The 23,029-nt window shown below is 47.0% G+C and overlaps 5 protein-coding genes across 5 annotated transcripts; 1 reads left to right on the forward strand and 4 right to left on the reverse strand.

Moving 5' to 3' along the window:
* Nucleotides 1-1,140: 1,140 nt before the first annotated feature.
* On the forward strand, nucleotides 1,141-6,346 carry AGABI2DRAFT_188104 (hypothetical protein; the record flags this gene model as incomplete). The annotated part of the gene is made up of 9 exons (XM_006455961.1): nucleotides 1,141-1,294; nucleotides 1,348-1,974; nucleotides 2,031-2,813; nucleotides 2,898-4,665; nucleotides 5,395-5,582; nucleotides 5,765-5,819; nucleotides 5,890-5,899; nucleotides 5,966-5,981; nucleotides 6,030-6,346. 9 exons carry the CDS (start codon nucleotides 1,141-1,143, stop codon nucleotides 6,176-6,178), a joined length of 3,750 nt encoding a protein of 1,249 aa, XP_006456024.1. The 3' UTR covers nucleotides 6,179-6,346.
* Nucleotides 6,317-7,361, reverse strand: AGABI2DRAFT_195293 (hypothetical protein). Its single transcript, XM_006455962.1, has 4 exons — nucleotides 7,117-7,361; nucleotides 6,974-7,051; nucleotides 6,612-6,905; nucleotides 6,317-6,553 (listed from the first exon to the last, which is right to left on the reverse strand). Exons 1-4 carry the CDS (start codon nucleotides 7,117-7,119, stop codon nucleotides 6,479-6,481), a joined length of 450 nt encoding a protein of 149 aa, XP_006456025.1. The 5' UTR covers nucleotides 7,120-7,361; the 3' UTR covers nucleotides 6,317-6,478.
* Nucleotides 7,362-9,366: 2,005 nt separating this feature from the next.
* On the reverse strand, nucleotides 9,367-9,641 carry AGABI2DRAFT_195294 (hypothetical protein). The gene has a single exon (XM_006455963.1). It carries the CDS (start codon nucleotides 9,626-9,628, stop codon nucleotides 9,368-9,370), a length of 261 nt encoding a protein of 86 aa, XP_006456026.1. The 5' UTR covers nucleotides 9,629-9,641; the 3' UTR covers nucleotide 9,367.
* Nucleotides 9,642-11,871: 2,230 nt separating this feature from the next.
* Nucleotides 11,872-12,288, reverse strand: AGABI2DRAFT_44370 (hypothetical protein; the record flags this gene model as incomplete). The annotated part of the gene is made up of 1 exon (XM_006455964.1): nucleotides 11,872-12,288. A coding segment is annotated over one exon (417 nt), but the record flags the coding sequence as incomplete, so codon positions are not given.
* Nucleotides 12,289-14,630: 2,342 nt separating this feature from the next.
* On the reverse strand, nucleotides 14,631-19,470 carry AGABI2DRAFT_188106 (hypothetical protein). The gene is made up of 15 exons (XM_006455965.1): nucleotides 19,293-19,470; nucleotides 19,142-19,218; nucleotides 19,025-19,041; nucleotides 18,864-18,961; nucleotides 18,691-18,788; nucleotides 18,288-18,587; nucleotides 18,179-18,226; nucleotides 17,976-18,121; nucleotides 17,789-17,924; nucleotides 17,548-17,724; nucleotides 16,808-17,157; nucleotides 16,538-16,750; nucleotides 15,789-16,470; nucleotides 15,494-15,738; nucleotides 14,631-15,435 (listed from the first exon to the last, which is right to left on the reverse strand). Exons 10-15 carry the CDS (start codon nucleotides 17,549-17,551, stop codon nucleotides 14,650-14,652), a joined length of 2,280 nt encoding a protein of 759 aa, XP_006456028.1. The 5' UTR covers nucleotides 17,552-17,724; nucleotides 17,789-17,924; nucleotides 17,976-18,121; nucleotides 18,179-18,226; nucleotides 18,288-18,587; nucleotides 18,691-18,788; nucleotides 18,864-18,961; nucleotides 19,025-19,041; nucleotides 19,142-19,218; nucleotides 19,293-19,470; the 3' UTR covers nucleotides 14,631-14,649.
* Nucleotides 19,471-23,029: the final 3,559 nt, after the last annotated feature.

The raw sequence follows: 23,029 nt of genomic DNA on the forward strand, positions 1-23,029 counted from the left end.
GAATGCATGATACGGTCGTGCGCCCTATACATTTAAGTTCTTAGAGCCATTTGTCTTCCTTGACGTCCAAGCTACACAACAACGACAACAAAACATACCTGCAATAGAATCTCATCAATCTAGGTTTGTCGGGTGGCGGATTAGTATCATAGACTTTGATACCATCACATAAAGTGCTCATCACAGCGGGAATGTCAGACGTGGTTGTCTATGTAGACCCACGATGTCAGACGCGTGAGATTCCGAAAAACTTCGCCTTGGAACACGGGCCCGCCATGATCAGTAAATGGTTGATGAATGCTCGCGTTCGTGTTCCGGGACTAGAATCTCTCGGCATGGAAGAAAATCTGGGAATTGAATTATAGTGATTAGGTATAACATCTGCATGGATAGGTACTTTGAAGAATTGCCATCCTTCGATTGGGAGAGTTTCTGGAATGATTTTCAGAAAAGAATGAATGCTGTAGATCAGCTCGCCGGATAGGGAAATGTCTATTCCTCCGAGTTTCCGTAAATGTGTATTTTCTCGGTCAGATAAATCAGCGTCAACGGGTTGATCGTTGGAGCACCTTTCAAAATGGTAAAATAAACATAGAGAGAAAAAGAAAGCACGACAGACCACTCACGATGGCTTCAGACTTTCGTATTTCGAGAACTTTGTTGTGATCTTGTGACTATTCCTGATAAAGATATAGTATCTTTTTGTTTCCGCGAGTATACTTGTGACACGGAAGATGAGTCTACTTCTGACAAGTGATTGAGCTCTGGAACAGTTTTTCCGATGTTGGACAGGTTGCTCTTTCGGGGTAACATTGGACGGAATGGAGTTGCCTCATCTTCTGGCCGCCAGATCGATTAAATATACTACAACGCCCATAGCATCTGTTTTGAACACTTGCCGAAGAGCGTCAGGCATGACGTATGAAACAACGGCGGCGGATGATTTAGTTCAACGTGGTAAGTTTGGAGTGTGAATCTATGAAAACATAAAATAAACAGCGATGATTATGTGTAAAGGAATGTTCTCACGGCATTTACCAGTGTTACGTTGATCTCCAACAAAGTCTCGTTGCTGTTCATTAGGTCGAAGCACCAATTCCTCTCCTTTCTTTCTTATCTTACTTTTCTGCATATGCTACAATGTCGTCATCTCACGGCCATAGAACCTCGGGCTCCGTGAGCCAGAACCACAGAGCGCAGCTTGCTAATGCCTATAATGAACTGGGGAGGGAACTCTCCTCCTCGAAGATACGGGTCGTCGGCAACTACACCCTGGGCAAGGTGATCGGCGAAGGTGAGTCGTCCACGACAGGCCCTCCCGCCTCTAGTCACCACGCATTATCCAAGGCACCTATGGCAAAGTCCGCATGGGAACCCATCGCCTCACCTCCACCCGAGTAGCCATTAAACAAATCCCGAAAGCCATGTCTGCCACCCTAACTCGCGAAATCCACCACCACCGCCAGCTCCACCACCCCCATGTTGCACAGATGTTTGAGGTTATCGCTACAGAATCTTCCATTTGGATAGTCACCGAACTCTGCTGCGGTGGAGAGCTGTTCGACTACCTGCTGGAGAAGGGTCGACTTACCGAAGATGAAACCCGTATCCTTTTCGGCCAACTCTGCCTAGCGGTCGCATACCTCCATGAATCAGGTATCGTCCACCGCGATCTCAAGCTCGAAAACGTTTTGTTAGATGAACACTGCCGAGTTAAGCTCGGAGATTTCGGTTTCGCTCGAGAATACGATCGGAACAATTTTATGCAAACTTTTTGTGGGACGACAGGTTACGCCTCTCCGGAGATGTTGGAGGGGAAAAAGTATCAGGGACCAGAGGTCGACGTCTGGTCTCTAGGAATCATTCTATACTGCCTCCTTACTGGGACCCTACCCTTTGATGACGATGACGAAGCTGTAATGCGTGCGAAAGTTATACAAGGAGATTATGAGGACCCGCTATGGTTATCATTAGGTATGTTTAATTCCATGATTTCATTCGAGAGCTTCGGGGCTCACGGAACATCGCAGAAGCTCGAGATCTGATTAAACAGATTCTGCAACGGGATGTAACCAAACGGATCACTATACCACAAATCTTTCTCCATCCTTGGTTCTCTTCCAGAAAACAATCATTTGAATGCGCATCCCCCCTTTCAGCCGACTTGTCGCATGGCAACCAAGAACATTATATCTCCCCTTCCTCCGAAGAATCTATCCAAGCCTCCTCCCCCTTTTCTGCACAGCCTGATCTTGTTTCATCTACTCCTACCACTCCCGATGATTGTTCTAATGACCCATTCTTTTCTCCTCCCAATCACGCTCTTAATCGCTGTCCCAGCGACTCAACAATCAAGAAGACTCACGACACACCATCTTTTACTTCCAAAATGGTTCTGACTGAAAGTCGCCAACCTGCTTCTGTTCCAGAAGACGCTTCGGAGGTTACCCCCAAACCTGCGCCATCGCCTCAATCGCGGTCCAGAGGTCCATCTCACCCCGTGAGAACACCAGCACGTACCAAACGCCGGTCTATATCTTCTACGCTATCAGATAATTCTGACACCCAAGCTCGGGGCATTTCTCCTCTTCCTATTCTGCAAACTCGAGACCTAGATTTTACTTCGTTATTGACGCAACCTACTCCAATCATCTTTTCTACACCGCTGGAACGTAAACTTCTCAATATGTTGAGCTCTTCCGGCTTCGACACTGGTCAGGTTGTACATTCGGTACTCACAGACGCCTGTGATTCTGCGGGGGCAGTTTGGTGGATGCTCAAAAAGAAAGCGGAGAAGAAAGCACTTGAGGACAGTGAGCCTCCTCCTACTGCGACAAGTTTGGAGACTCCAAAGGCTGCAGATTTTTTGGATAGGCGCAGCAAACGATGCGTTGCAGTTCAGACCGAGAGCGAGGTTCAATTGCCTTTGGCAAGATCCGCCCCACAGCTTGCGTTCGTTCCCGCTACGCCAACAACAATCAGAGCCAAGACACCACCTAGGCGGACTTCACCTACTAGATCACCTATGCTCTCACCTTCTTCCTCGTCTGCTACTGGGGAATTTTCTTCTTCTCGTTCCCATCCCTCTACCCCAGGTGGGAGTCTTCGAGATAGAGAAAAGGACAAGAGGAAACCTCGTTCTGGGAGCGTGAGTATCATGCAGCGCGCCACCACTGCTCTTGAGGCTGCAGCTGCAGGCTTGGTTCGTAAAAAGTCTGCAGAGGGTGTTAAAGAGAGAGAGGAGAGAGAGCGAGATAAATCGAGGGATGAGGCACGAAGCTCTCACGGTAGTGCGTCCTCTAGATTGACCAAATCTCCTCCTCTAAAGGCAAAGGAAAAAGGTCTGCCGCTTCTTCCCGTGACACCACCGCCAAGTGAACTTCACACATCCACCCAAATGGGTTCACCTTGGGTTTTGGCGGAGTCTAGAGGCTCTCCCCATCCCAAGGCCAGTGGAGTGCAGCGTGTTCCGGCTATCGTTAATCAGATTCATTCACAATCTGCACCAAACATAACGGAAGTGACTCCGGGGAAACAGACGGGTCAGCTGCGACCCCGAGGAAATTTGTTGACGGCATTTCGACTTTGGTTTCATGAAGATCGGAAGGGGAAGCGAAAAGAGAATTCTCATAATAATGGAGGGAATTATGGGCGGCCTGTTGGTACGATGGGTACTGCGAAACGACGAGGGAGTGGTAATAAAGGAAAGTTTAGGAATGGTCGGACAGGACACCGTGGACATCGCCCATCTGTTTCATCGAGGAGATCTAGCAGTGTGAATTCAAGGTCAAGGCGGTCTTCAGTGACTTCCATGCAGATGGTCATAATGGATTCGCCCCAACTTACCTCACGTCGTTCATTTGGAGCTCATACGCCAAATTCTGAGAGGGGAGAATATTCATCGAGGCCTTCGTCTATTCAGAGCTTTTCGATGCAACCTAGACATCGTCGATCACCTTCTGCGAGTTCTGCAGGTTCTGCGCATTTCCGAACCGCGTCACCTATGCAGGCGAGATATCATAGAAGGGCTGGATCGGGGTCTTCGACGAGAGTTATAAGACAGGTTCATCCTCATCGAGGTCTTCATGGGCGTTCGAACTCGGCTGCGTCGTCCATTCATTCACCGGTTTCTTCTCGGCCTACTTCGTTCTACGAACCTCCTTCGGAGAGCGAGCTTGCTAGGACGGGCTCTCCATTCAAGTCTAGGAGGCGACCTTCTGGAGATAAGCTCGCTACTGCTGGCACGGTGTTCATTCAGAAACGAGGAGGAACGTTTGCGAGCCCTGTTAATCCATATTCTGGGTCTCTTGGACGTTCTGGTTGGAAGAAGGCTTGGGGACTTGAACCTCCTGGTTGGCAGACACGTACTGCGCATCTTCCTGTTGAAGTTTTGGCGATATCACCTGTGAATGAAACTACGATGATTCGTGATGTCTTCTCGGGAAGACAGTCGTTGAACCTCGGAGATGAGAGTGATTGGGTGGATGAAGAGGATGATATTCCTGCTTTTGCGGGTGGATTGGGACAGATGGGAGCATCTGCATCGAGTTTACCTACGAACCATTATGGTACTGTTGAGACCACGCCGATCGTTGCGCCGCCATCTAGAGGAAATCACAGAAACGCTAAACGTACGAACCGGAGCACTCATGGTAGTGGTATGGCGTCTGGACAAAGTAGTACGAGAGCGAAAACACTAAATGAGCGTGCATCTCCGATTCCACAAGACTCTGCTGCGGAGACTTGGACGAGCAGGAGGCAACTCCCTCCTAAACGCGCTGGACCTGCCTTTGGGCTAGTTATTCAAGAGGAGGAGGAAGATGAGGATTAAATATCGGGACCCTTGGGTATAGAGATTCAAAATTAATAGTGTTTTCGTTTATATTTTTTTTTCCTATCTGTTTCCTTTTTTTTTTCTGTTAATGCGGTTTTGCTTTCCAGGTGTTGGACAACTCTATTCCTTCTCTCATTGACTTTTTACAACATTACTATCCCTGAGTCGCATGTGCAGGCAGTTCTGTGCTCGATTATCAATAACCCCTCCGCGTAATTACCATGTGTTTTCTGTATCAGTATTTGGTATGAACATTAAATATACCCCCCTTTGCTCTCGTTCCTTATTCCGTGACAGAGGCTGTTCTGTAACGCGTGACCTGTGCCCACGGTATCCAGCAGCTGCGCCGCCTGTGCGCCCACCCTCTCTCTCTCTACCACACCCCCACTTTATCAACCGACACGGTGAGCCTGGCGACCCTAGTAAAATTCGCAGAAATATACTCATAACAATTCCAACAGACTTCTACGTTTGTAACATGTATGCAGCACCCTTTCCCCCCCTCTCTCTCTCTAGTCTGGTTCAACATGGCTGAGTGGCTAATGGGATAACTGTTCTAGGTCTGAACCATACGACCCATATCTTCCCCGCAATGGATCTTCTTCTGCTGGTGGCCAAGGCGGCCAGGGAACTGCCAAGACGGCTGCTATTCAAGCCCAAATTGATGATACTGTAGGAATTATGAGGGAAAACATTACTAAAGTCGCAGAGAGAGGAGAACGATTGGATTCACTGCAGGACAAGACAGGTGAGCCTTTTTGTCTTTTATATTCGAATCCTTGGAGGATTGTTTTTTTTTTTTGCTACTCTATGATGGGTGGGGGTGCAGTCGTCATCTTTATTCTGTATTCCATTTTTGATGCCACGATCTTCGTTTGGTTGGTTGCAAAGGACGTTGGTACTGATGGTTCGTTCCTTTTTTTTTCTTAGACAACCTCGCCGTATCCGCGCAGGGTTTCCGCAGGGGGGCAAATCGGGTCCGCAAGGTGAGACTATGTATTGTTTTTTGATCCAATGAGAACTGCCACTTACCAGTGCGACTTGTACCATCTTACAGAATATGTGGTAAGTACCCATATTATTTGGAACAACAACAGCTGTCCACGAAGCTAATTTTCTTTTGATGTCAAGGTGGAAAGACATGAAGGTACGTTTTTGCGACTTCTTTGTGGCAGCTCCCTAATATCATATACAGATGCGAATCATCATCGGTGTTGCAATAGCAGTCATCATCGTCATTATTGTTGTTTCCGTGGTAAAAGCAACAAAATAGTCTTTGAACGCCTGTATCCCGTATACCTGGTGCTGGTTGCTCTGCCGTCCTGCCATCCCTGTTGTAGATAGTATCTATATATGACCGCTATAATCCCTTTCCCTATCCCTCATGCTCGTACTTTTTCTAACGATCGCGCATGGTTGACTTAGGACTTCTTCCTCCTGTTTCATGTTTCTTTGTTGTCCGTGTATATATGTGTGTTTTGGGGAGGAATGAAGATCAATTTGTGTATACTCTCAATCAGCGAGTACCTGGAAAGAGTCACTCCGGCTAGTTGCGTGAAAGATGCATATGCGACGCATGACATAGAATTTTTGCAACAGCATAAGTCATACACTGGAAGAGACTCGAGACGACCTATAAACCGCTTATCTGCCGCCCTTGCCACCCTTCATCTGCTGCTTGGACACCTTTGGCCCAGAAGGTGCTGCCTGGCGAGTGGGCTGAAAAGGTATATAATCAGCAGGAAATTCGGCAGCTACAACACCAATCATAGCGCACCTTGGCCTTCTTCGCCTCCTTCTCCTTCTTCTCAGTCTTAGCCTTGGTGATGGCTGCTAACCGTGCCTGTTGACGAACGGCTGCAGTTTGATTACGCCTGGCGGCGATGGTCGCAAGATCAGCCCCAACGATGCCGCGTTGATGCTTCACAGTACGACGAGAGCGTTTCTTGGCAACTTCCTCCGTGATACCCTTCTTGTGCATCCTACGGTAAACTTGTGTCCATGCGATTTTACGAGGGTTCTTGCGTTGGAGGAAGAGGGATTGTGTTTTGGCAGAGGAGAAGCGGAAGACCTAGGTTTTTGAGATAGATTTGAACAAAATAATGAGGGACGGAGATTTAGATTTAGTGGTTTATGCACCTTGCTGTCGCCACGGACGAAAAGTCTGCCCTTGCTGGGGTAGATACGGTAGCCGGAAAACGAGTCGATCTCGAGCTTCTATACTCCCAAGACATTGCCGGTCAGTGATTTCGCATTCAAGCATGTTAAAATATGAAACGCACCATCTGTAAAGATAAGAATGAGAGAAAAGATCCATTAGCAATGCAATCCTTCGATTAAATTGTCGAGATTCCAAGAGGCAGGAGTAACATCATCCAGTCATCAAGGTCGACATCCAACCTAAAATCTCAACTTTCTGGACGAAATGTATATGTACGGGATCCGAATGACCGGTAGAATGCAATGGCGACGTCGACCTGGGGCAGATATGCAAGAGTTTGGGCTTACCTTGAGGTGTCTTGTCGCGGGGTCAGTGCGTAGCCCGCGTCAACGCACACAATCTCCGGCACGGTTCGGCAATTTCCGAGCGTGGGTTTGTTTTCCCTTTCCAGTATTTTGAGCACCCGTTTCGGTCCAATACTTCAACGCATTCGATGCTAAATCCCACCATCACAAAGAAATGCTAATAAGATTTTCTTGCTTCAATTGGTCCAGATGAAAAAGATGAGAAAAGAGGAAGTAATATCAAGTTGTGTGTAATGATCACAGAAATCGTGTTTAGAGTAGTGTAGGAAGCTAGGTAGAAATTCGGGCGATTCCTGTGAGGTGCGTAGGGCCCGGCGGCCCGAGTCTGAGCACGTGATTAATTGGAATTAGGGAATCACGTGTACTCGGGATATTTTTGAATTCAAAGGGAATTAAAAATATAAACAAACCCACTCGGGCAGATTGAATTTGCCCGAGAGAAGAGCTGCGAGGGGGCGAAAAGGGTTGAAGCTGAGGATCTGGAGCTCCTCGCAGCGCAGGGGTTTAAGGCAGCCGGGGCCTGAGCGAAAGGTAAGGCTAGCTGGCCGCTCGAAGCGGGAGCCAAGTAGCTATACCAATAGGAGCGGAGCTCACACTGGCGAAATGGAGAAGCGAGGCGGCCAAGAAGCCCCCCAAATTGAGATTCGCTCCGACAGTATACAAATGCGAATACAAGTTATGAAACGAAATGAATGGGAACTAGACTAACGATGATGAGCTAAAGGTCTGCATGACAGAAGAAACGGAGTCCAGTTGGGAGCGAGAGTATGCCGATGAAGTGTTGAGGAGGATGATGTCCTCAACCTTACGCCAGTAAAGAAGGAAAGCCATAGAGGTCCAACCACCTGTGGCAGCTACGACCTCTGGGGAGACGCCAGAAAGAAGGAGAGCGACTGCACCACCAATGCGGAAACAGTGACCCGATATGTGAGCCGAATCTGGACAATCCCAAACCCGGGAGACGAAATTCATGAATTCGGACTTTACCATGTGGGTCCAGGAATTGTCAGGGCGTCGATAGGCAAAAAAGGAGGTGCTGTCCGGAGGGGAATGATTAACCCGGAGATGATTGATGACAGCCGCCACAGGGCAGAGAGAGTCATCTCTGGCCGTGAGGACGAGAGGGAAGCCATCGGATTTCGTTGTCTTGGTCCATGGCAGGTGAATAGTGAGGGAGACGGCTCCGGAAGAGAGTTTGTTGAGCTTTGTTGTCGAGGTTCTCGAGCAATGAAAGGCAGGATCAAAAGCATTCTGCGAAGGAATTGTAGTCTCACCAAGTCTACGACAACCGAAGAAGGACGAGGCGGCAGTAGCCCAAACGGCTGCATGATGTGGGTCGTTAAGGTCAAGAGAGGAAAGCAAACGACGAAGATGATTAAGAGAGACTGGGGGCCTGGGAGGACGCTTGAACTTGCGACCTCGCCTGTCTGCAGCTCTTCGAATGAGGTTAATGCGTTCGTCATCACCCAACCAAGGCGCATAGTTGATAATGTGCCAACATCGCAAGCCTGAGAGCCATGAACCTATAGTTTTACCACTGTATGATCCCACGTAGGAAGAGGCAAATGAAGCGAGGAGAGAAGAAGACGCTGGCATCCTGTCGTCCTCTGCAATAGACCATTGATCACAAAATTGATTAAAACGGAGTAGACCGGCAGCGTAAGAAGTTCTCGTGCTGGGGGCAAGACCATCGAGGGTCGTAGAGTCTGCAATGTCAAGGAGGTGGGGTGGAAGTTTGTCGCGAAGTTCAACCTTGATTGAAGTTGCGAAAGGAGAGGTCCACTTGCCCAGACGTTCACTGGCCTTGACATCAGGACGAAACGAAGAAGGAACGGTAGAGGCGGGGGAATGGTTGGGTAAGGAAGACCCAAGGGACGCTGACCTGAAGCGTCGCTCATATGGTTTGGTGGCACGTAACCTGACCGGATCACGTCTACCAGAAGGCTGTGCCATGGAAGAATCAGAAGGTAAGCTACATGCAGCGCTGGTGACAGCGGCGATCAAATGTCAAATAAGATCAATATATTCGTATGTAAAGACTGACACAGCAGTAGAGACAGGAATGGATGAAAAAGATCGGCGGGGTGCAGGAGGATGTATGCGCTCGACCTGCTCAGCATTGGACGACGGCTGACTGGAGGGTTTGCGGAATCCGTATGAGAGACCTCGAGAGATGGGGTCGGCGGGGTTCTTGGCAGACTCGATGTAGGATAAGAGAGGGAAGATGGAACGGGGCGTGAGAATCGAGAAGATACGTCTGATGGACATGTTAATATGATAGTTAGGGCTACGACCCTTCAACACGGCGCCGATTGTCCCTTGATTATCAGAATGAATGTCAATGCGTACATCATGAATGTCCATCTCATCTAACACATAAGAAAGTAGCTCCACCGCCACCGTCTCCAACCAAGTGATGTCCCTGCCAGGAACCTTCCAAGAAGTTAGCAGCTTGAAAGCCATCCAACGTGAATCTATGACTATCCCAATGCCCCATGATGTGCTAGCATCAACGAAAATCTGCATAGGGGACTTAGGTCCAGGAGAGATGATGGGCCGTGAAAATGAGTCCTCGGACAAGCGAGTGGCCCACCATCTTAAGTCGGAAATTAGGGCATGAGGAGGGAACCGTTTGATGTGGACGTCACCCTGAAAGGTAGCCGCGAAATTAGATAGGGAAGGTAGCCGGGAGCGGCCATCAGAATAGACGAAAGAAGCGTAGCATAATGTACCATGGAGACGTTCAACATCCCGAAGCTGGCACCTGCTCGAGGAGAAGCAGTCGATAAAGGACCCCGTGCGACTCAGGTATTTGAGCCGCTTATGAGTCGGGAGAGAGACCGTTTTGCGATCTAGATCCCATGACAACCCAATAAATGTAAAATTATGTTCGAAATGTGGTGATCCCTTGTCTGGATGCCAGGGAACACCCAAGGAATGGATCCGGTCGAGCATAGAAGCCTTATCATAATCATATGTAAAGCCATTGGGATCGTGAAAAGATGAATTTGCACGCGGAAAGCGGAAAACAGCGAGGTCGTCCTCGTATTTGACAATGGGCCTAACACCCAAAGCCCACCAGATGTCAACGACAGCGTTAGCGATCATGCCGGAGTTGCTGCTGGCCGATGAGGCCCCAAAAGGATGCGTGTGGTCAATGAAGAACTGGCCAGGAAGACCTTGAAGAACCAGCCACGGCTTATGGTCCGCAATGACTGGGCATGTGCGGTGGAATTTGGCGATATCAACGGTGCAAGCCTGGGTGCCGACAGGGGCAAGGGCGACCTGAAATGAGGTCAGACGACAAAGATCGTGTGAAGGAAGAATGGCGTAAGGGTAAAGACCCAAGAAAAGGAAGAAAGATTGAGAAGATCATATGACCCTCAACCAATACGGCCCGAATATGATGGGCATGGGCCAGCGTATTCATAGGAACACGTAGGGCCAGGAAATGGGAAGGTAAATTAAAAGTATGGCTTACCAGATCAGCTACGCGGGCAGCAGTGTCAAATCGAGTAGGAAACTCGGTTGTTTTAATGAAAGAGTTGACCGAAAGTATCGAGTCTTTTGATTTTGACAGGTGACGGCAAATCCGCACCTTATCAGGTTCCCCGGGGGCTTGTGATTGGATAACCACAACGAGCGGGGAAGATTGGAAATGCCCCCGGAGAATTTTAAAAACATCGTCCTTGGAAAAAGGACCATCAAGGCGACCTGACGTGAGCTCCTCTGCAAGATATTCTTCCAGAACGGAGGAGTGTTGATATATGGAAGAGTGATTGTCCAAGATCGAAGTGCTCTCAAGAGTTGGCATAGCGCCTATAGGGAAACCGTGGCGAAGGTAATGAGTGAGATCGGGGTAAGCATTGGCCAGGTCAAATTTGTCAAGAAAGAAGTCGAATGCATCAGCAATGTAGGGCGTTATAATTTTATCGAAGATATTGGGATGAGAATGACAAGAATGATCAAATGCGGGACGACGGACGACAGCCGGGAGGAGGCGGGGGTATATGAGACGACCAGGAAGAGCCTCCCGTACAAAAGATGTGTCAGTTAGGGCATCGGCGGCAGGACCAGGATAGAGCGGCATGCGATCCTCCACAGAAAGTGCAAGAGTGGGCCCGGGGGCAGGCCGGGCGACACTGTCTCTTGGCGAAGGAGCCGAGGTTGAAGATAAAACAAGGCTCCCGGTTGTCTGGGAGGAAGAGTTGGCCATCCGTAACGTGACAGAACATTGGCGAGCCGTCGGGGAATGAGTTAGAGAAATTGTCGGAGAGATGGAGGAAGACGGTATGATCCTTGGAACATGCGAGGCAATAGCCACTGTGTTGATTGTTTTTCGGCTGGGACCTTTTGCCAGGTTTGCCGACCCTTTTGTCCTGACGAAAAAACTGCCTCGGGGGAACAAAGGGGGTACCAGTGGATGGACCGGCGACAGCGGAGAACGAGGATGAAGGGCGCGCGTTGTTGTTGGCATCGGTTTGAGCTTCGGATTTGGCAATCATGAAGTGCTGCTCATACGAAGATGCATCGAACAAAATGTCCTCGAGCAAGGCCGACTGACGAAGTTCAAGCTCGTGATGTTTCCAGAAGGGATACAAGATGCCTGCATCTTTCCTAGAAGTAAAGAAGCCAAAGTGATTGAACCAGCTGGAGGACCACTTGCCATTGCCGTTTCCTGTAAACGGGTCGCGAGAGGCATCACGACTGGACTGGAAGGAAAGGTAGTTGTTGACGGACTCGAGGTATCTGTCATAGGAAAAGGACGAGTTCAATTCACCCCCCGAACGATCAACCAACTTTCTGATGTCCAAAATGATCCGACCCTTGGGTTCTCCAGGGCGTGGGTTTATCCTCGTGAGATCGATGGTAGCTAGATTGGAAGCGACGTGTCGAATGACATCGGGATGGAAAAGAGGGAGGGGAATATGAGCATCCTCATCTTCGGTAGTAAAATAGATGTTAGGGATCGTAATCAACGATTCACCCGAGCTTTTGGGCTTGAGAGTGTCACCGTCTATCCGACGACGAGAAGGGGAAGGTGTGTCAGGATCACCCCTGGCAGGTTCATGATGAGTGCGCTTCCGCTTCAAGCTGACAATCTTGAGCTTTATCGAATCGGGCATGACATCCAGGTAAGAGGAATAAATCTCCTGGTCGCATAACGGCTCGAGAATTGGGCTGGGGATGGAGAAGATGGACTCGTTCTCGGAAGCCTCATCTTCAACCGTGGGATCCTCGCCACCCTGGATCCTTAGGGCCTCGCGGCGGTTATTATTATCTTCTCTGATCTTGTTCCAAAGAAGCTTAGACTTGAGAGACATATTACTAAATCTCCCGACAAGATCTGGGGTTCGATGTTTGGAAACTCTCGGCGCGGCTTGGGGCCGAGTTTGAATGGGTGGATTCTCACCCTGCATGTCGGCATTGTCATCCGGGTGGGAAGCTGTCCCGCTTCCAGAGGCAGGATTCAGCGGAGCAATAATGTCGGCCTGAATGTTGACCATGATAAAGCGCGAGTTTTTACAAAGAGGACAGAGATAGCAAAAAAGATAAAGACAAGCGCTAGACCAGGAGACGAATGAATGAATAGAGAAAATTTTCTTCGAAGCCCACTCAGAAAACGGTAATGTTTGTAGCTAATATGCTAGACCGTCATCAGCTTCGTAATCTTATCCGTTGATGGGACTACAGTCCCATCTTAGACTGATTTTGTGGTGAAATTCTATATACTATACATTATCGGTCACTATGTGGGTTGATGGCGTAGTCAATTATCGTAGCTGCTTAACATATAGGGTTTATCCTAATGGTTTCGCCCGCAGAAGGTCCTCGTCAACTATTCTTGTGTCAGCTTACTCCTTGCTTTTTCTATAGTCACCACGCTTTAAAATAATACATTCAGATGTTACCGCTGGCTGTCAATGTCATTTCGATTCACACCTATTTATGCAACCAGAGAACGAAATCTCTTAACGCTAAACGGGAATAAATTACACACCTGACAATTTCCATTGATCCATTCGGATTGAGAACCTCTCTACCAGGCCCCCACGAAGTATATGCATTGTGCTGACTGTCACATCCCAATCTTGAGAAAGCCATTTTCTCTTTCTGCCTGAAATGAGATCTTACCTAAGATCATTGAAAAACAACCAGTCTTGGAGGGAACCCGAACGCCAACCAAACGTAAACCACGTTCTCTTCTATGAAAAGTTCAATATTATCATCCGAACCGCCCATACAACTATGGATTCCCGGGATGCACGGACAACTTCCTACGTTGGTTTACAGCGGTGGTAGAAGGTTTCTCTCTAGAAAAAGGTGTGTGGATGAGAACACCACACAACACATTGAGCGTTTGTGCGAAAGTTATAAACCAGTTAAAATATATAGAAATGAACACGTGTTTGCTTCTATTACTCAGAGTACTCTGCACCATGGAGCCTTAGTTGCAAGCCCGAACTCTATTGAGTCGTCAAAGTATTCCTATTTCTACTACTCACGGCGTCCGGCTTCCAAGTGTCTTCTACATCTGCTATCATCGACGTGGTATGCCACAACATGTTAACCGAGTTAACCGAGTTATTATCTTTTCGCAGCACCAGAAAAACCCACCCGCAAGGATCAAAGGGCGGTATTTTGAATAATCTAAGCGGCGGCAAGACGGTAAATAGATCTCCGAACTCACGCGAGCTCTGTTTAACCTTTAATTCGCACATGACAAGTCTCCAATTTTTCTTTTTGTAAAGTCCATGGCTGTCGGAGATAGTTTTCCCTACTACCTAAATACACACGCATGATTTCAAAACGTGGAAATTGAACGAATGTGTGATCCTCGTGCCTAGCGGCCCTCTTGCTCGGTTCGCAAGATACCATGTATGATGAACGGTATAAATTTAAGATCAGTTTCTCGGAAATTGCCCTACTGCAAAACCTCGTGAGGTACTTAACGGTATAGATATAGAACCGTGTCATCGTGTCGCCGAAGTATAACGGACTTTTCTGGGTAAATTCCGCTGAAATCTGAATCACTTCAGGAATTGACCCTAATCGCCAAGCCGAAGAACTTCCCTGACCGCTCGTTTTGAATTTTACATTCCTCACAGACCAATGGACCAAAGCAAGATCGAAGATGATTTAATGCGAAGTAAAACTAACGAAAGAGTGCCGTGAAAGCCGTATCCGTACATAACTTACACAACTTCATCAGATGCAAAAAAAATAATGAAACTACCAAGAGAAGAAGAAACCAATAATCGCACGGACTGTAAAAATACAACACTTAATTAATAACCTTCGTCTTCTTCCTCCACACTGGTGGCAACATTTCCTCCACCCCATCGAGAACCATTTCCGATCCCCGCGCTCTTACCTAATTCTGCACCATCCATACTAGGTCGAGGCTTGAAACTTTCGCGTTTTGCTCTGGATGCCTTCCTCAATACACAAGATTCCGGCCCAGGCATACTTTTACTTGAGGTCTTTGGCCGGCCATATATTACCGAGGAGCTCCCTCTCGCATCGGCTGATACACTGCGCATACCAGATGAGTGGGTCTGTGTATTTGGAGGTCGACCGTGGCCGAGAGTTTGATATCGTGTGACGGGTCTTGGTATTGCATGATTAGCTTTAAGAGCTGACGACATTACGGATCCAGGGGTCTTTGTTCTGGATCTTGAAAGCGAAGCAGGCCTGGCTTGCATGTTATCGTTATTTCGGTGATTGCTGAGAGGAGCTCGTCCAGCCGTGTGACCATTCGTGGAGGAGGAAGATGAGTCATTCAGCTTCCGACGTTTGCTAGGCACTGAAAGGGAGGACATAGCGGACCTCGGCCTTACAGCGGGAGTTACTGCCCCCATTCTTGAACCGGATGAACTGTGGCTAGATGAATTAACCGGCGTGGTTGCACGAGGTGGCACCGATCCCGCTCGAGTTGGTTTGCGTTTGTTTTCTTGACCTGCCGCATTGACATTCTCCATAAGCATCTGCAAAATACTTTGGCCGTGAACCAAGAATGGTCGACCTGCTTCCTGTTCCCATGCCGGTATAGATGTAAGGAGGTCCCGTTCCAACTGAATAGAATAACTGTCAGTCAACTTGTCAGCCATGGCAATAGAAAATTTTACACACGCGAGGTTTCTCTTTCGAAACCCTCTTCCGCATCTTCTCCTCGCGTAACAAACGGCCAGGATCTCTAGGACCTCGCCCCAAAAGGCGGGTCTGATCGGAAGCTGCCAGTGCCAATTCCTTTTCCTCTTCACAAATATCAAAGTATTTTCTGATGTTCGCTAGAAGCGGTGCCTTCAATCGACGTTCTTCTTTGAGTCTCTTGATCTCATCCTCGTGTATCGTCAAAAGTTCTTCCGTATTATCGTCTATTTATGGGCTTAGCATTATTAATGAAAGGAATATCAATGAGACATACCATCGATGAAGGGAGCAAAGTCCGCTCTTTCGTCGTCCCCTACCATCAGATAGTCCCAGAGTTTGACAAGTTCTTCTCTGGCACTTTCGACGAATGTACTCATTCGTTCCCTCTTGAGGTTTATCATGCGCTCCAATTCTTCCTCATACTGCCGAACCGTTTCTTCTGTACTTCCTCGGTGCTTTTCAACGAATGCGTCCATTGAGTCCTCATCAACACCTAAACGTCGCCAGAGACTTTCCAATTGATCATACATAGTTTGAATGTGTGCCTCGCGTTTCCTCTTAAGGTCTTCAAGCGAGGCTTGTAATCCCTTTGCCCATGAAATTAATCCTTGGGAAGGGTCTACATTCTCCAGACCATAAGGCACGCCCTGGTTGCTGGAAAGTGCTTCATCATCCGCTTCTTCTATTCTCACTGCAAAACGAGCGAAGATCTTCTGATATTCAAGTTCCAATGATTCCGAATGTATATTTCGATTCGAACTGGACCTTGAAAATGGCGTAGGGGTGAGGAGAAAAGGATCCGAGTTTGGAGATGTTGTTACGGGTGAACTAGATGTAGAAGCGATGGGCCTTGAATTTGAACATATATCGTCGACAGTAGGGGTAAGAAGTCCGAGTTCCGAATATAGCCAATCAATTTGCACAAATGTATTAGCCAGTTGGGATAAACGCCTTAACTAGAACGATGGACAGTAAATTAAGGCAAAGTTGACTGGCAGCTATTCCACATGCAGGTGAACTTACCAGTTCTCCCTTTCCTCGTACAAGTTCTTTTTCCAATGTCAGGAAACGGTCCGGTGAAACATCTCGGTAAGATTCAGGGTCAAGTACATTCTCGCCGTTGGCAACCGTTGGCTCAAGAACATCGGGACTAAAAAAAGTGTTCCCTAGCGTCCGTGCAAGGGTGTGAAGGCGGTTGGTAATCGTCATGAGCTGTTCCAGTTTCGAATGGTAGAGCTGATACATAAATGAGTATCAGAAAATCAGCAGTGAAGCAACAAAAAGTGCACCAACTTGGCGAGATTTCTCCTGTAGCTCTGTCCCGAGTTCATATCGCCGCGGCAAGATCGATTCTTTCCTAAGCTCTCCAACACTTTCTCCTGTTGATTTGAAATTTGGGCCGAGTGCTTTAGCATAACGAATGCATTCGTTCTCCACAACATCGCATTTAGACATCCATTCTTCAACCTCCTTCCGCCGTGCTTCGATCTGGCCTTCGACACCTTTGATGAGTTGTTCTTGCAACACTATGAGATCCTCTTCGAGTGTGTTCGGCGGTAAACCCAGCTGGGCATGCAAAGTAGGCAAGAGTTGTGTCTGTGTCTGTAGATGAGTATGTAGCGAGTTCAACAGTGCTGTGAGCGCTGCAGACGTCGCCTGCGCCGCCATTTTGGACTGGGAAACTGTCAACCTGGAATCTGATGCGCATGAATTCAACGGCACATCATGTGATCGCGACGCGTCAAATCACGGGGACAATACTATTACATAATACATACACCTCACTGATGCGAAATATTCCTGTCTACAAAAATCGCTGTCGGTTCACTTTCAGGCTCCCAATATTCTCTCAAAATGCCAGTTCCCCACTTGGACCACCAGTCATCCACCTTCTCACCCGCATCATACAACCACATGTTCAATGTTTCGCTCCAAAGGACCAAAAGTTCCTCATCATCCATCATCCCGTCCTGCGCAGCCGATTTCGCCAAAAATGTATCAAATTGATCGCGCGCAGGTCCTTCTGGCATTACCCATGACTGTAATAATGAGACCTCCATTTGAGAAGCGTGAGCGATTCTTGTACTCCGTATTTCTTCGTAGGCCATCAGGAATCTCGGGACGAGTGAGCCAGATGGGATACGCGAGAATAGGTATCCCAGAGCCTCTGCATCCTCCAATCCTAACGAAGTATTGTGTTGCATGCCAGGCTGAGGCGAAAAAAAAACCCAAAAATTAACACCTGGCAATTCGAATCATGTATCCCGGACTCACCGGCATTCCATGAGCCGCGCTACCGATCAGAACGACTTTACCAGAATCAGAAATCAAATCGTCAAGCAACTGAGGCTCATCATAGAGGTTAACGTAGGTTTTGACGCCTTTGATCAAGTTCAACAATTTCAAAGCTCTGAGAAACCATGTTCAGAGAAAAGGAAAAAATCTGAATCGGGGTGGTTACCTTTTAGTGAACTTCCCCTCGTCGATGAACGGAAAATCTTCCAACTTGAAATTGTCATACCATGTAGAGCTCTTGATAGAAGGATCGAGGACCAAATTCGGAGGAAGCTTGTATCCCAAGGTCAGCGTAAATGTGTCTGCTCCCTTCTACGTCATCGGGATCAGCCAATCCAAACATTCACTTCGCAAATGATTAGAACTGACATTCATCTGCCCCTGCATTTGCATATCCTCCGCCGCCCATATAAACAACTAACAAATAAAAGATGTAATCAGCGGTTTCCAGCGAACGATAGAGAAAAAGATGACATACACTCGATTCATTCAAAAGGCTTTTCAAATCTGGATCCGCAGAAAATTCATCACAAGGCAATGTGCATGAGATAGTCAAGTATCGATCTCCACTCGTATCAGGGCTTCCACCGCTAACCACGGAGCGTGCGATCCCGTGAACACTATCAGCACCTACGATGAAATCGGCCACGATCTCCTCTCCACTCTCTAATGTGATACTTGGTCTTGTCGCATTCACTTTGACCACTTTAGAATTGAATCTACAAGTTGCTCCAGAATCTTTGGCGAGTTTGTATAGCCAATCCCATAATTGTGAGTCCTAGAGAAATGGAGGGCGAAGAAGCACGGCACGCACACACGCACAAATTGAGCATTGCCAAGACCATTAAAGAAGCACTATACATGTGTACATGTTTACATACCTTCACACAAGTGTAATCGGCAATACCTTGGCTCAAGAAAGCTTCGTGTTGGAGGAGCTCATTGAGGAGAAGGGTGCCGACTGTACGATCATTCCCGCCTAAAATAAGCGAAAAAAAAAGAGACAGACATTTTGTCAACGTTCTCGACAAAATGAAGTCGCGCAGATACTTACTCCGAATGAAATTACATCTCATGAACTTCCGACTGCAAATATCCAACTTCGTCTTCAATCCCCAGCGATTCAGAAGGAGGGTGCCATTAGGTGGGAGTCTGTTAGAGCGGGTTTAAACCGGTGTGCGTGCAATCCGAACAACCCCCTGCTACGAGACTTACTTGAGCGCCCCGCATCGCTAAATATAGAAAACCAATCAATCAACACGTTAGTAAACGATAACCGTACAACGAGTAGACATAGGGAGGACGATCAATCGCTTTTCTGATGTTACTCACATTGTTCTTCCCATCGGATGTCTCGAAGACAGTAACCCTATGTCCAGCCCTTGCCAAAGTGAATGCCACCGCCATTCCTAAGTATCCACACGAAATCAGCCCAGTCACCTTAGTTTTGGGATAGGATATCAGACTCTTGAAAAACACTCACCTGCTATGCTTCCGCCTACAACAGAGACATTCAGAACTTCAACATGTGAGGAACTTCTCTTTCTCGACTCTATATGACGACCAAGCATGTTTTCCGTTTTCGAAGGCGACGAGGGTATAGAGTTGGGAATCTTGTGAGTATGTAGAGGGCAAGAGTTTGAAGAGTGCGTGATGATGATGGTAAGAGAAAGCGAGAAATCAAATTGACATTGATTAAAGCGAAAAGGCACGGGACAACGAGAGGTCGCTGTTTTTATATCTGCGTATACACATCAGAACACTGTTATACTCCCATAACCTGTCGCGCTTCTTCGCTTGTCCATCATTTAATGATGCTGTTGTGAATGGACGATGTTGGGTGGCTGAAAAGGGGAAATAATTGGCATCAGAACTTCCCGCCTTCCGTCTGTCAAACTCAATTTATTTCAGGGGCATGTGCAACAGATTCTCAGTAGAAAATTACAAGACTCTTCTTAGTCGTTTCCGGCTCTTTTTCTTTTTTTCTCAGCTCTATAACGATGCATTAATGACCGTTTTTTATCGCATCATCTTCATCCGAAACTAATTTTTTCGGGCAGTCCGTATTGTTTACCACAATCCCGTGATAAAGTATGATTTTCGTAGACCGATGAAAAATAGGCAACCCGCAGGAAGCCCGTCAGGCAAATCCGCTCGCCTTGGCGTTGATCTCACAGTTATCAGACGGTCTTGATATCGCTGATAATCGGGAGTTGCCGCACCGGACCTTGAAATCATCCGCAAGAAAGGCAGTCAACCAAAAGTGGGTTCACGGCGCGCTGTGCCCCTATGAAGCCGTATTATGACCGCGGCTTTTCGCGATCGTAGTCGCAGGTGCACTCAGGCTGCACCTGGCTGCCCTCAAATATACCAGAATATACCCTATCGGTTTTCGTCGGGCAAGGGTTTCGAAGCCGTGAGAACATGTAGATAATGATATGATCACGTCTGAAGTGTGGACAATTGGAGCGTGAAATTCGGAAACTAAATGTAAGCATGTTGTAGACTCAGGATGTGACCGAGGTACGTAGGCACAACGTGTATTCACCTGTGAAGGATTATATGTGTATATATAAGAGAGGTGAAAGGTGTCATGGAAAGAGGTACGATGATGCCTAATTATTAGTATGACAGATTGCGGATTTATAAATATCACATTTCAACCCGTTCATTGTTCGAGTCTTTTCTTTATCTCATTTCCCTCGTTCTGTTCCTGTCCTGTTTATTTCTGTTGCTGCTGTAATGTCTGTATGGCAGCTTACGCGGTATATCATTACACTTTTCCGAGTTTATCTAAGTCAGTAACATTGGCGCTCCAGTGCCTTTGTAGATTCACCCCTATAACGAAGTCGTGAACAGGATGATGGTGGGCCCAGTAAGGTGCCGCTTAATTATTGACATGCATGCTAGATAACACATGAAGTCAGTCCCTAGCACCGTAGGTTTTACGTGAGTTCGCCTATCTCATCTATAGCTAAGTAGCTGTTTGTACCTAAATATTATATAATAATAACATTATTATTATTATTTATTATATTATATTTGGAAACTCTACCAGTCCCCAAGAAAGGAAGACAAGAGCCAATCGCGCCCGTTGTATCGTAGCCACTAAACTTGAGTTGAACTCAAATGTATCGATTTGAAGTGTGTTGAATTAAATTGAAAATTTGCGTTAACAAACTTGCGACACGTGTTCAACACAAAGCTCCATCTGGATTCAGCTCAAGTTGAATTCAATGGAATCATTGACCGTGTAAAAGCTACTTACTCCTGGTAAACCGTTTTATTTTAATCTTTCAAGTCCCGAATTCCGGAGATCTATTTACTCGTGATCCATTGTTTTTTGGATTGAGCGTTGGATCGACTCGGATGCAGACCGCGAATTAGCCGAATGTCAAATGAACATTCCGATCCGGTTGTTCAATCAGATTGAGCTTCAAAGATGTTTGACACCATAGTTCCTCTGAAACTCTGACCGCGTGAACACGACACTGCGTTCTAACGGTCAAGACATGGATTTGGACCCCGATGCAGTCCAGTGTTTCGTCAATTTTCTACCATAGACATGTCTGTATCACTTGTTTATACGAAGTTTTTAAGGCCCTACTAGTCCTGCTGCTGCACGAAGCGGAAGCACTTTTTGTATTCATCAATGATTATACAATACACGGACCCAGATAGCATCCGGATAGCATCCGGATAGCGCTATCCTGCAGCATCACAGAAACATAAGAACGCTTAATAAGAAAAGGGTGCGCTACCACCATTATTCTTTCCGGTGCATCCCAACGAACTGAACTTGTAGGAGTCGGCCCCTATCGTTGTTAGCCACCGGATCCCAGTGCAATATTTCGGCCGAAGGATACTGTCATTACTACTACTAACGCCGACTGATCACGAATCGGAAACATGGTGTAATCCAGTGATAACGATCTCATTTATGACAATCGCTGAGTATCAAATATGCGAATACAAGCTTTGAGTGGGTAATCGGTTTGTTATATTAATTCTCACTGACAATTACTTAATACTAACGTCCATGAATCTGTTTAAGACGCAAATACGGCCGACAGATTATACCAAGGCGCCAAGAAGAAAGATTTAAAATTCGAGAGGGGAGCCCCAGGGGCAGCTGGTACAGCCAGGTGCAGCCTGCCCATAATGCCCTCGGAAGGTCGGATTTAGGGGCCCAAGCGCGCATGCTGCGCAGGGCCTACATCACTGAAACGCTTCAAGTCATAAACCCTTTTGAGTCGACTTTTACGGATCATCACTTAGTATCAGTTATCATAGTACTATCTTTAAACCGGAAGTCGATGCGTTTGAAGGTTTGAAAGCCTGAAGACAGGGCAAACGAGTTCATGGAATTTTGAACGTATTTTTTTTCATCGCCGCCGCCGTGCCTTTGTGATCATTCTTATACCATAAAGTTCTATAAATAGCATAGTGTAGAGATTAACACTAAACTCGTGATTTCTATCGAGGCAAACTCAGGCAAGTTGTTCGGTGGGGCTCCGTGTTGAACGTTAGTCTCGCGTTGTGCGCAATACACAAAACTTGAACTGGCGTCAATAAAGAAAAACACTGGTTTTTTTTTGAAACTAGAGGACCCAGTACCTCAGCCTCCGCAACTCAACTCGTAGAGTACTACTAAGTCGTATCAAAAAAAAGGAGGTCGAATTGATCATGACCCAACCTACCCCTCCTTTTCCCTGAGTCCCCAGAAATTCTATTTTACTACTAGTTCATCCCGGTTCACCGATGAACCATGATTTTGGAAAAAAATAAATGAGTCTCCAACCATGCGGTTCGATTTTTGTTTTTTCAATAATGCCAAGGTACTAAGGTACATAGATCTTGCGCGAGGGTCATGCATCTAAACGTATCAGAGTTTCGTCAAACCCCAACCAAAAAAGAAAGAAAGAAAAAGCAGGACCCCGGGTCCGGCTCCTTGTTCAATTCTCCAGTTTTTTGGGATTTCCTCAACCGCGAATTGGAGATATGTAACTAAACCCGGGGCATCTATTGAACAGCTTTTACATATTGGTCAATGTACTTTAAGCTCTCCCAATTTGGTTTTTTTTTAAATTCTAAAACGGTAAAAAAGTTTTCCATCTTTTCCTTACTTCTCCTACTGATACTAGTTGTGTTACCACCCCCCAAATCACGTATCCCGACTGATTCATATCCTTACTCGTCGTCATGTACACAGAGATAGTA

The sequence above is a fragment of the Agaricus bisporus genome, assembly GCF_000300575.1.
Source record: "Agaricus bisporus var. bisporus H97 unplaced genomic scaffold AGABI2scaffold_12, whole genome shotgun sequence".
NCBI lineage: Eukaryota > Fungi > Basidiomycota > Agaricomycetes > Agaricales > Agaricaceae > Agaricus > Agaricus bisporus.

Bases quoted from the DNA above. Each gene is read 5' to 3' on its own strand.
- AGABI2DRAFT_195293 (XM_006455962.1), bottom strand. The intron at 6,906-6,973 runs GTGCATAAACCA...TCAAAAACCTAG, and splicing joins TCGTCCGTGGCGACAGCAAG to GTCTTCCGCTTCTCCTCTGC. The intron at 6,554-6,611 runs GTGCGCTATGAT...ATACCTTTTCAG, and splicing joins AGGAGGCGAAGAAGGCCAAG to CCCACTCGCCAGGCAGCACC.
- AGABI2DRAFT_195294 (XM_006455963.1), bottom strand. From the start codon at position 9,628: ATGTCCATCAGACGTATCTTCTCGATTCTCACGCCCCGTTCCATCTTC.
- AGABI2DRAFT_188106 (XM_006455965.1), bottom strand. The intron at 16,751-16,807 runs GTTGGTGCACTT...TTTATGTATCAG, and splicing joins TACAGGAGAAATCTCGCCAA to CTCTACCATTCGAAACTGGA. The intron at 16,471-16,537 runs GTAAGTTCACCT...CCATCGTTCTAG, and splicing joins TACGAGGAAAGGGAGAACTG to TTAAGGCGTTTATCCCAACT.